Source organism: Lactuca virosa, chromosome 3 (assembly GCF_052849685.1).
Source record: "Lactuca virosa cultivar CGN04683 chromosome 3, Lactuca_virosa_CGN04683_v6, whole genome shotgun sequence".
In the NCBI taxonomy this organism is placed as follows: domain Eukaryota; kingdom Viridiplantae; phylum Streptophyta; class Magnoliopsida; order Asterales; family Asteraceae; genus Lactuca; species Lactuca virosa.
This window is the reverse complement of record NC_136428.1, coordinates 39,126,806-39,140,393: the sequence shown is the minus strand read 5'-3', so window position 1 is coordinate 39,140,393 and position 13,588 is coordinate 39,126,806. Positions and strand designations below refer to the sequence as shown.

Genomic DNA, 13,588 nt, shown 5'->3' with positions numbered 1-13,588 from the left:
AACAAGACCCAAACCTTAAAAGGCCCAAAAGTGACATACTCAGAGTATGCCTCGCGTACCAGAAGGGTATGTCCCCGCGTACATACCCCCAAAGCCCAAAGCACAAAGTACAAGATGCTAATGCACAAACCACACATTACACTAAGAGTACTCCTATGTACGCCCAACATACTCAGCAGAAAGCCAAAAATCCCACAAAATCTCTTAATGGTTAAGACAAGGACTTCCAAACTCAAATTTGACCCTAAGGAGATGTCTTAACACGTAAAGTTAGCAACTTTACTCCTTTACATGGCTTAATGGGACCAACTCAATAAGATCCATAATAAACACCCAAACACATGCTTGGTCCAAAATAACTCATCAAGATGACATTTTTATGAACAAGGGACCTCACAAATGCCAATATCCAACATTCTAAGCTCTTGGAGTAGCTCATACTCACAGGGGTGACTCTAAGGACCAAAATGAACCCAAAAACATTCCTTAGACTAGATCTAACACCTAGAGTCATCAAGTTATAAAGTTTATACCTCCAAAAAGGTAGATTAAGGTACACCAAGCCTGGATCCAAAAGCTTCAAGCAATCCCACACTTCCCCAAGAAGCTCTTTCTTCTTCAATGAGCACCAAAATGCATGAAATACCACCAAAAGCTCAAGAACCACACCAATGGGGACTAAGGTTTCGTTTCTAGGGTTTAAAGGGATAGAGATTGAAGATAAGAGGGTTTGGTGTTGAGTTAAGGAGCTTAAATAGGGTCCAAGACCCTAAATTTAAGTTTGGGTCCGACTGGAGTACGCCCAACGTACTCTAAAGGGTTCATGCGATGAACCTTCCTAGTACGCCCAATGTACGCCCCAAGTACGCCCACCGTACTAGGCTTAGCCTCTAAGCCTTCAAACTTCCGAAAGTCATAACTTCTTCGTTCTAAGTCCGATTTCAACGATCCTTATATCCACGGAAAGGTAACGAGAAGCTCTACACTTCTATAAACTCATCCTTTCCTTAAAACTTTCCGGACTAAAATCCAAAATTCATAAAAAGCCCGAACTAACACTTTACCGATTTACCCTTTGGCTCCCAAACACAAACCAAACTTTCGGGTCATCAAATCTACATCAACCACACCCAAATGGGTCTAAATCTCTATTTCCTAAAGGCCCTAAGCCTTATGATAACCGATCTTTGGGTCACAACCCCAAATTAGGAAACGATTCAGAACAGGGTGTTACATTAGAAATAATTTTTAATTAATTAGAAATAGTTGGAATTTATTAATTATTAATCATAGTTAATCTGGAATTAGTTGGAATTAATTAAAGGTGCAAGGTGTGAATTGTAATTATTCAATAGATGAAAATAGAAGCAATTCTAGAACCATCCAATAATGGACGGTTTTGAGGAGAGATTGTAGGGTTTCTGGAAGTATCCTGGTAGCTGATATGGAAAAGATTTGAATTAGGAATTAAATCTAATATTTAATTGTTCAAATCTAGATTTATCTGCAAGTTACCTAAACTATAAATAGGACACTTGGGTATCAAAATTTCGTGACTTATCATACACAGAAGGTGAAATACGAATTTCACTTATTCCTTTCTCTTTCAAGTTCTAGTGTTTTAGGGTTTTGAGTGTGAATCATTAGAGACATTTATACTATTGGATGCTTGTTTTAGAGCATTTGAAGAACTCAAGAGTTAGTATATTTGAATATACTAAAAGGTATGTATTCTAATTTTGTATTTTTAATTATACCTAGATAAAATTAGTTTTTTATAGTATGTTGCTATAATGAGAAGACGTTATAGATCTTTAGGTTGCATGTGCCCATAAACTGTTTATGTGAAATTCCGTTGTGCAAATATATTTAATCTAAACTAAAAAACCCATCAAAAACACCACCCATCCACCATCTTTACTACAAAAACATATTATACCTTCACTCCAGCACCACTATATCTCTTATTACCCACCAACACCACCATCACAAAACACCGCCATCACCATCTAATTTCCGAATAGAACACAGACGTAGCCAAAAGGGTATTCCCCTATTTATCATTCAAATTACCTTATCACTTAGACATGTAACCCAAAATCGAATGAAATATGAGTTATTCTAGACCGATGTGAGTACGCTCGTCACCCCTTTTACAATTTCCATCACCACTTAAGCCTCTGGCAACCACTCACCCTTGTTCTTCAACCACTGAACGCCCCATGCTCATAACTTTCTCCACATAGGTTGTAGGTTCACCATGGTAATTAACCTCGAAAAAATCAAACCAATCACCGCAGGAATCGAATTCCTATCCTCACAGGATGAAAAATCGAACCTCGGATATATCGAATCCAAGCATGGCATGCTTCATCGGAAGAAAATATCATCGCAGGAACACCTCAAGATCTCTGATTTCTCCTCTTCTTTGTTCGATTTGTCAGCAATTGAGGTTTGGAGAAGAGGAAGGGGTGACGACGAGTGAGGGTGACGAAAAAGAGGGAGAGGAGACAGGACCATTTATTAAAAGGGGTGAGATTCTATTTATTTATTTATTTATTTTAAATAGATTAAATTAAAAAAATCTAAAAAATGATAAGTCTTTTTATGTGGGTCAAAAGCAAACCACAAGGACCTTCCATAAAACGAAAAAAATGAGAGATTAAATTTGATATTTTGGAAAATCATAAGGACCATTTATGAAGATTTGTATTAACAAGATAAATAATATAAAAGGTAAAAAATATCATCAATCATAAAATGTTCATTTTAATTCGGTACTAGGCAAAAATCGAAACAATTCCAAACTATGAGGTCTCTTCAAGCGAAAAAAAAAAAAGAAGAAGAAATATTACATGGATAAAACTTGTAAATTATTCTAACCATATGAAACGATTTATATAATTTACCAAATAAACACTAGTTATTAAATACGATTATTTTATGTTTCCAAATTCAAGTAATCATTTAGTATATTTTTATCTTTCATGTCACCGTGCCTATTGATTATTGTTGTAAGGGATATTAACTAAACAAACGTTAGGAATAAAGTTGTTAAACAAAAATAATCCGGTTTTTGTATTTTGGGAAGATGACTAGGCGTAAATAAGTACTTTTGGGTTGAACCTGAGCTATTTTAGACTGATAAAGAATATACTCCAACGTATCAAATAACTTTAGCTGAAAGTCGAGATAATTGATTATTTAGACAAAATTATGTATTTCTTGTACTTTTTTTTCGTTTTTACCAAAAATAATTCTATACTTGTTTCCAAAATGGTTATTTCGAATGGCATTCTAATTCACTGTTTTTCGATCAATTTTAAATTATTTTAGCGTGTCTACTCTCCATTAACTATATTTCTTTAAAATTTAGATAAATTTGCATTAAAAAACAAAGCAAATTTCGGAATTATTTATTGAATTGCAGAGTTGTACTTGATAGTTAGGAATAGTTTTTTTTTTTTTTTTTTTTTTTTTTTTTTTTTTTGGTGGAATATACTATTTGTAAGATTTTTTTTGTGAGAATCGTGCATGACCCAATTTAGACGAAATAATCATTTTTTCAAAGCTAAAAAAAACTTAGTTATTTTTATTGACATATTTATTTTTAATAATTATTTTAGTTAATATCTTTTGTTTTAAACAATTTTTTTTCTCATACACAACAATTTATGTTTTATAGAGCTATACAATATAATGTTTTAAAGTACAAATTATTATGTATGAAAAAAATTATTATGTACGAATCATCGTTCATGTTTTAAACTCTCTATTGTGGTAAGTTGATAACCAAATTTCTTCATGATTCATCATGTGATTAATGATCAATAGTCAAATTTTGTGCTCGTGATTAACCTCTATAGATTTAATTAGATGCATCGCCAACCAAACTGAAACAAAAATAAAAAAATCTTCATTTAATTAAAAGCAAGAAGGGAAAACCACAAAAAAAACCCTATGTATTATGTCCTAATGCTTAAAAAACTCTTATATTATTGTTTTGTACAAATTAACCATTATTCTTTATAACTTTGATTGTTTTCATGCTTTGTGACCGGTTAGCCCTAAGCAACCGGTGACATAGCTGACGTGACTTTAAATTGGATGACATGACCTTAAATAGATGACGTGCTTTTAATTCCTTCTAGGTTAAAAAGGGTGTGTCTTATTCTCCTTAGAAGCTGCAAACTCGTTCTTCTACTTTTTCTGTTGAGTTCGTGCTACATCTCTAATGTGTGATCCATCCATTGGATCTTCTTCTTCCTCAACTTCAAGCTATAGAATAAAAAAGTGTAAATGTGGTGAACAACCAAGGATATAGACTTCAACGACCGGGAAGAACCCAAGCCGACATTTCTTTCGGTGCCCTAATTCTCTAGTATGTGAAATGCATTTAAAATTATTGTTGTTTCTATTATAATGTTTACTCAGATACTTCATTTTTTTGTAGGATGATTCAAAAGATTGTAAACATTTTGTATGGATGGATGATGAATTACCTATTAACTGGTTTAAGAATAAAATCAATAAGTTGCAAATGGAGAATATGAGCATGTCCAAGAAGACTAGGGAATTGGAGAATGAGAACAAGGACCTGCAAAAGAAAGTAATAAAACAAAACGAAGGGGACTAATAAAGTAAAGTTGTTTGCTATTATTCTAGTTGGAATCTTCGTCTGGTTTATATTTATGTAAGATGGAAAGTTAGGTTAATGTAAAATCGGTATCTAATTGGGTTTGTTAAAGAATTGCAACTTATTTATGTAAAACTGGAAGTTTGGATGCTCTTTTTGTAATATTATCATTCTTATGTAACTTTGGTCTTGTTTATGTAAATTTTGTAGTGTTATCAGGTACTAATTTGATTCGATTTTATAGCAATGATGAGTATTGATGTATTTGGCCAAAATTACCCCCATTTATTTCGTTATCCTGCTGTTACAAACACATCATATGTAATTTTTAAGGGTGTAGTGACATCATAGGTCTGGAAAAGATGAACTGGTGCATCAATTAAAGAATTAAACAACAATTAACTTAAAAGATTAATAATTACATTACATGTGTTTTTAAAACAAATAGGTATGAGGTATGATGCAAATTAAATTGATTTATAAGTGTATAAATGTCACTTTCTTTTGTCACCACATACATGTTTTTTTTATTATCTTTTCTTTTTGGTATGTATATGTTTGTTTCAAAATTAATATTTAAGGCAAAGTGGTTTTAATTACAGCTAGCAACTCCCCTTTAACTTTTCCTTTCAAGAAACATCCATCTAAATCAATCACTTTACTACATCCTTTCAACCATCCTTCTTTTAAAGCCTTAAAACAAATGTAAATTCTTTTGAAATATATTGCATCCCTATTGACATCAACTCCAATGTCAACAATGCTTCTCGGGTTTGATCTCAAAACTTCATTACCATAATCCCATATCCTAGCATATTGATCAATCAACTTGCCATCAATTAGTGCAAATGCTAATGTCCTTGCCCTTTCACACTGACCTCTACTAAGTTTTAATGAATAATTCTGTAAAAAACCAGCTTTCATTTCTTTGAATTTTGTTTTAGGTTTGCGAATTAGGTGATTGAGAAAATGGTTAGCAATCCGACTCGGAGTTATCAATGACCCGAGGTTGTATTTTCGTGCACAAACATGTTCCTTTTCCAATGATTTCACTTGCCAAGTTAGTTCATTTCCCATCCAAGACACATAACATCTAAATGGAAACTTACTCTCGTCACTTTTCTTGCCACAACATACTAATATCCTAGAACGATCACTTGGCAAACCTCAATTGGTATACATTAGCCACCTCATAATTTGTTAGACAAAACTTGAACTATTCTGGGCTCTTGTATTTTCCCCCCAAGTGTGGTTCCATTTTATTCCAAGGTATACTAGGGTTGTGTACAAGAAATTGGTCCCCAATTTCCTGATCTTTGCCCTCTCCATTGTCAAATTCTTCATCTGAAGGGGTTTATTCAACATCATCAGATGATATTTCAGGTAATTCCATTTCTCCCTGTACCAAGTCATTAAAAAAGGGATCCCATATTGTCTTGTCTATTGAAGAAGGAACATATTCTTCTTCGTTGGACTCCTCATCTGATCCACTCAAACCATCCCTATATAAGCTTCAACTTCACAACTTGAAGTTAAAGTCATGGTTGTTTGTTAAAGTTTCCTTAAACAATCAATGCAAACAAAAAAAATAAGTGAATAAGACATGAAGGTAAGTTGGTAACTGTATTATAGTGGGGACGACAAAAAACCAAAATTTCAAGTCGATTACCTGTTGACGAGAAGTGTTGAGACTGATTTTACCGCCACTTCCACGGACTTTTCCCTCCTTCACATTGGACAAACCTTTTTTTTTACAGATGGATCGATTGAAGGTAAAACAAGGGGTCGATGTAGTGAAGGTGTAATCCACATCGAGTATTGAGAACGGGTAACCTAGGGTTACCTGATGAATTAGATAAGTTAGACAGTTTCAGAAAGAATGATGGTTAGTTTTTACAAAAAAAAAAATAATATAAGGATTTTTTTAAACACTGGGGTATAATACATAGGGTTTTTATGTGATTTTTCCAAGTGAGAAAAAAAAAAGTTCACATAATTAAAAGAAAATGGCTGTTGACTCGAGGACTAGTTTTGTTACTCGCTCAAACTTAATCCATGTGTGAAAATGTGAGTACGAGACCCATATAGTTCAACTATGGTATGCTAAGCCTAACCATGGTTAGTCCATTCCGTCGTCCTTTTTAAGCATCCCACCCGCTAACAAATGGGCTGATTCCTGGAGAGAGAAAGTTGTGGAGGGAGAAAGAACCGAAATCCGTTACAAACAGATTCAACAGAATCACAGTGATTTTATTTATATTTTTAAGAACACGATCATGGCGTTTTACTTGGATGAAGAAGAAGTATGGAAATGTCCAAAGCATCCGTCGAAGCGGCGGAGGAGTGGTATCTGCCCTACATGCCTCCGTGAACGCCTCGTTACACTCTGTCCAGAATGTGCAAATACTCGTCCATGTGCGTGTTGTCCAGCTCAAGCCGATTCGACGTCTTCTTCTTCTTCGTCTTCCTCATCGTTTTCTATCTTCCAGTTTTCCCGTGGCGGTAGCCTCCGCGACGGTTTTCTGTCGTCCGCCGCCGCAGGGGAAGTCGGTCGCGTGTCGAATCTAATCGAAAGTGAACCTGCGTTTAGGAAATCTAGATCTCTAGCGATTCCCTTCCTCCGATCGAGATCGAAGTACGTCGGTGGTCGATTCGATCAACAGTTCGTCGAGGAAGACAAAAAACCTCTGCCGAGGGTTAGCCGGAGCAAAATAAACTTCTGGTCGGTTTTCAAGGTGAATAAAACTAAAAAATGCGATGCACACGGCGGCGAACAGGATGACGAATCGAATAAAAGTGATATCTCCGTCGCAACTGAAGATTATTCAAGGATGGCTAGATCCAGATCAGTAGCTGTAGGGGCCAGTCACGGCTTCAGTCCGGTAGCCGCGAAACGCCGTGGGTGGTACTTCCCGAGTCCAATGAAGGCGTTCCGACAATCGAAGACGTCCAAATTACAACTCCATGAACGGTCGCCGATGCATAGAGGCTGACAACAACTTTCCGGCTTCCGCTGCAACGAACAAGGCAATTACTTCAACTTAACGTTTATTTTTAGCATTTATTGGGGTATATGGAAAATAACGTAACTTATGAATTTAACAATTCGCTATTTTCTTCACATAATACAGTGGAAAACAAGAACAAAAAAAGCCCAGATTTCTACGATTGTATATGTTTTAGATTTTCAATGATTTTATTTTATTTTATGCGATTTCAATAATGTTAATTTTGGTCTGATTGTTTAGGAATAAATTAATTGGGAACGGCAGCTAAAAGGTACTTTGTGTAACGTGGTCGTTACTTGTTCTAGTTGTTTGTGTTTATGGATCGAATCTTTGCGCATCTTGGGTTAGGGTTTTCTTGAATTATTAATCGAAAAAGTTTTTTGATGTGAACATGTTCCACCTTTGATTTTGATCTGCTATAAAACAAATTTGATTTTTTTTGTCTGTTTATTGTATGAGTTTCTATATTATTAATTTTTCTATATCTTTCATTATTTGTAACAAATCTTGTGTATATGGTATATAAGTAATTAATGGTGGTTATGTTATGTGTATTTAAAATTGGAATTTGGAGATGAAAATAAAATAAATAAAAGAAGTTAAGAAGTGTGGTTATTTTGACTATGATTAATAAATAGTAATAGATTAGTAGTTATTTGTGGGTTGTGGGAAGAATTAAAAGTCAAAAACAAAGAAATAGGATCTTAAAGAAGAATGATGGCTAAAAGGCTACAACCAACTCGTGCTTCCTTTGACTTGTGATCTCAATTTTCAAAGCATTTAGTTGAATTTCGACCGACTTCATTTAATACAACCATCTAGTTCAATTGATAAGTTCCAAAACCTACATCTGTAGGGTGCAGATGATACCAAGTTTTAAAAGTTTTACAATAAGTCTATCACCATATTTTTCATAATACAACAAAAAAAACATATTTTTAATATAGGTTTATAGAAACAAAAGGTAATAGTGAGGTACGATATATGTACTCACACTTTCATCCAAGGGTAAAAAAAACTTATTTTATTGATAAGCTTTGACATTTAAAATTGTAAGCTCGTAATGGTGAATAAAAACAGTTATATAACAGAAAAGTAAAAGAAGACAAGAGTAGTAACAATCTTGATTTTACGTATCAACATCCTCTTCCTCTTATCTAAGGTTATGTCATTAGTAAGAGTCAAATTTTTTCATGTGCAACCTCACAATTTCATCTCACTTACGTGTCATCATTTTTGCATCATCGATTATGATTATCTTTATCCTCAGAAAGACAATTGTTGGTTGTCTCCTTAAACATGCCCAAACCACTCACAATCTCTATTCCTTCAATTTTCTGATGATCTACACCACTCTCCTATGAATTTTAGAATTGACATATTCAATCCCTTGTCTAACAATGGTATACAACAAGTCCACCTCAAAACCTATTTTCGCCACTTCCATCTTCCCCCATGCTCCAATTTAAACAAACAACATTTTGATTCACATAACATAGCTAGCCTTACTGCCACCTTCACTTTCATTAGGATTTTTGTCCTACAAAATTTTTATGTTTGTCTTCAACTTTAACCATCTTGTCTTTATGTGGTGGGTGAAGTCCTCCCGAACAACCCTTTATGTATGGACCACATACATTAATTGACTTGATCATATTCTATTATGCTTTGTCGTACAAAATTCTTATGGCTATGAGATTGTCTCATAAATCCACTTCTTGATAATTGATTCGATTCTATCCCATTATGCTTTTGTCTTATGGTGCTTTTTTTGTTCGTTTCAACGTGGTGTTATGAAACTCTAAAACCATTACAATGAGTTTCGAATAATTGCCCCAATCAATCACAGCTTAAACGATCTAGATCATAAATACATGGAATATATGTTTTAATGTTTGTAAGACCATAGAGTTTTTCGAGAGAGAGAGAGAGAGAGAGAGAGAGAGAGAGAGAGAGAGAGAGAGAGAGAGAGAGAGAGAGAGATCATCAGGTATTTTGCTCTCATAACATATAATGAGAGAGAGATCATTGGGTATTTTGCTCTCATAACATATAATCAAAAGTAATTTTCCATAACATATAATCAAAGTAAATAGTCAAAACAAAAAAAAAAAAACCATGCCCGCGTTCATTTCCCCCCACCCCCATTTTTCTTTGTCTCATGTCAACCCCCACTTTGATTTTTGGTCATAAATTTTTTTTTTTGAAAAAAAGAATCTGAAAAAACCAAAGTTCTTAAAATTTAGTTCTTTACAAAATTAGCACAATTATGATTTTTTTTATTTTATTTTATAAAAAATCCCAATTTTTTTTCCAAGAATCATAAAAATTTAAGAAATACTTCTACTTAATATACTACTGACTTTGTAAAATGATTTTTTTCAAAAATAAGCTTTTGAAGTCTTTATTTTTAATTTTAAGAAATATTAGTTTTTAAAAAATATATTTAACATAAAACTATCCAAAATATTATGATTCAAAAAAACGTTTGATTCAACTTGTTTATGATCATTAATTTGTTACGATCTAAAATATTTAGATTCAAATATTTTATGGATCACTATATATTTAAAAAAAGAATTTTATTTAGTTGAATATATTATTGATCCAAAATCATATAATTAAAAAATGATTTGATTCAAAATACTATGATTCAAAATAATTTGATTCAAAATTTTATAATCCAAAACTAATATGATTCAAAAATAGTATGAATAGAAAATATTATGATCATTAATATTTTTCTTATTTAAAATTTTATAATTGTTAAACATTGAACACTCGAACCGATATTTAGTTTAAAAAATCAAAAATAAAACAAAAATAAATAAAAACAGTAGTATCTTCAAGTATGTAGTAAAGACATTAAAAAAAATAAAAAAATAAAAAAAACGAAAAAAATAATTTTTTTAAAAAACAAACAAAAATAAAAAAAAAACCTGAAAATCGAAGTATATATAAGTTCAAAAAAGTTGATTTTTTTTAAAATGAATTAAAAAAATGAAAATAAATAATAAAACTCACTTAAATGGCATTTTATTGACGTTCGTTGCACGTGATTAAATTTTCGAGTCCGTGTTAATCATCACAGACGTGTGTCGCATGCAAACGCGACATGCCCAAATATTAGGTTTGACGTTAGTGCCCTAGACAAAATGGATGGTGTAGAATTATACTCATAGTCGTCACATTTTTTTAATCATCACCGGTACCGGACCCTATATATATATATATATATATATATATATATATATATATATATATATATATATATATATATATATATATAATAAAAACCTAAACTACTATAAAAAATAATAACCATTTTGACCAACAATTATTATTTTTAATAGTAGTAGACTACTACTGGTACTATTTTCTTAAAGAAGATAACAACAATAATTTGTAATCAACTTAAACTATTCTCATTCACAATACAATCCAACCCAATTATTTATTAAATAACTAATTTTTCTCTAATCAACATTCATAACTCAATTAAATCCAACATTTTACTCTCGTTATCAATCCAACCCAAACCAATTTTTATATTAAAAAAATATAATAAAAACTATATTAATATTTGTATCATTTTGTAGAGAAAAATTAGTCATCTATTTTGGTATACTTTATTTAATTTTATACTTAAAATAAAATACAGTTATTAACAAAATTAGATTTAATTAGAAAAAACTATTTAACCCTAATAGTGAATGATGGACAAATGCAGAACACGTGGGTGTATTTGATTTTAAAAAGTGTCAAGCCTTGGTGAGCATGGATCGTTCCTCCGGCTTAGATCATCAAAACATATTTAGTTTTTATTTATTTTTAAATAAAAAGTGGTGAGCCGCTCGTTCAAATCACCCCCAATGAGGGTAGTCTCAGAGTAATAATGAATTTATTAGTAGTTCATAATTTTAGGCTTAAAACTTATATAAATATTTAATCTTTTATATTTATATGGGCTTTGAGATTATATATATATTAGAGGTGGATGTGAAAATGAACAATTATAGGGTTTATCGGAGATGGTGCATGGTATTTAAACAACAACAAATCCAGATTCGTATATATGGATGTTTAACCCGCTTGAATGTTTTACAGTTAATTCAACTAGAAAAGGTATAAATGATGTTTCTCTTGTTGATGATGTTAGAAGTTCAAAGTGGTGCAAAATAGTTCCTATGAAGGTAAATATTTTTATTTGGTGGCTATTGCTGATAGACTTCCAATTCGGTTTTCTTTATAAAAAAAAGCATCGACTTGGATTCTTTGGAGTGTCCAGTTTGCAAAACGGGTGTAGAAACAACTTCTTATCGATTTATCCATTGTCATATCTTGATAGAAGTGTGGTCGTGTGTACAGAAATGGTGTGATATTGTTTTTCCTGTGAATAATTCCATAGTTGAATGACTTTTTTGGGTAGATGACCCCGATGGTCGAATAATAAGAAGCGGCTTGAGGTGATTATTATGACTACAACGTGGCTGTTTTGGAAGCAACGAAATTCGGTGGTTTATGATGAGATTCCTATGCGTAATAATTCCATTTTTTATAGTATAATTTTAGAGGGTTTTTGGATAAATTAGCTTATAGCTTATTAGCTTATTGCGGTGAGAATAAACAGTTTTTGCAAAAGTGTTTGTGGTGAGAATAAGCAATAAGCAATAAGCAATGGGGAATGTTTATTAAAATCAACTTATTTAGCTTATTTTTACCACAATAAGCTGATTTTTAAGGTTTCCTATCCAAACACTTAAATTTAGCTTATTGTGGTGAGAATAAGCAATAAACAATAAACACCATTTTTTTCCCTATCCAAACACTCTCTTAAATTTGTTTTCTTTGTTAAATAATAGAGCTTCTAAAATAGATGTTATTTGAAATGCTTGAATGCAATGACCTTGTAAAGTATCGTTTTTATTATTTCTAATCGATTACTAGAACTTGAATATATGTTGTTAAAAAGGAAATAACAATAATAATTGAATATAGAGATGGGTTTGAAGTTGAACGAGACCATTCTCCATGTGTTTCAAAAATTGAAGAATGTTTTTAGCCGACCACATATTTAAAATGGAAAGTGTTTTTAGCCGACCACATATTTAATCTTGGCAAGCTAAGCGGTGGTGGACCAACACGAAGCTTGGTACGAAAACGTTCAAACAACGGGTGTGAAAGACTTTTAGTGAAAATATCGGCTAGCTGAAGATGCGTGAGAATAAATTTGGTGTTTAGTTTAGTGGAGGACACCAGTTCACGAACAAAATGATAATCAATATGACAATATCAATATGTTTTGCTCGTATGTGAGATATGGGATTTTGACTGAGAAATAAAACACTTTTGTTGTTGCATAAAAAGGTTGGAACTGAATCAGGCAAGGCGTGAAGCTCACGTAGCAAATGGGTAACCCAAATAATTTCTGAAGTAGTGTTTACCATGGCTCTATACTCGGACTCACAACCAGAACGAGAGACAATGAGTTGCTTTTTAGCACTCCAAGATACAAGATTTTCTCCAAGGAATATAGAATAGCCATAGGTTGAGCGACGAGTCTCAATACATCAAGCCCAGTCAGCATCAGAATAACCAAGGACCGATGAAGAATATGGCCGATTAAAGTGAAGTCCACAGGATAGGGTGCCTTTAACATAACGAAGGATACATTTTACAACCTAGAAATGATCGATGGTAGGCGCCTGAAGGAACTGGCTGACTTGATTGACAACAAGCGAGAGACTGAGACGTGTAATCGTGAGATATTGAAGAGCACGAACAAGTGATCAAAATAAAGTGGGGTCCTCAAACTAAACACCTGTAGTGACAAGGTGGTCAGTTGTGGACAACGAAGTAGTGGTTGGTTTTGACTCCAAAAGACCGACACGAGTTAAGATGTCATGAGCATATTTGGCTTGAGTAAGGAAGAGACCATCAGAGG

General features: G+C 32.8%; 1 protein-coding gene across 1 annotated transcript; it reads left to right on the top strand.

Annotated features, from left to right (window-relative positions):
* The first annotated feature begins 6,794 nt into the window (after positions 1 to 6,794).
* On the top strand, positions 6,795 to 8,094 carry LOC145165516 (DUF740 family protein). Its single transcript, XM_079084249.1, has 2 exons — positions 6,795 to 7,663; positions 7,885 to 8,094. The coding sequence occupies exon 1, from the start codon at positions 6,913 to 6,915 to the stop codon at positions 7,627 to 7,629; it is 717 nt and encodes a 238-aa protein (XP_078940375.1). The 5' UTR covers positions 6,795 to 6,912; the 3' UTR covers positions 7,630 to 7,663; positions 7,885 to 8,094.
* Positions 8,095 to 13,588: the final 5,494 nt, after the last annotated feature.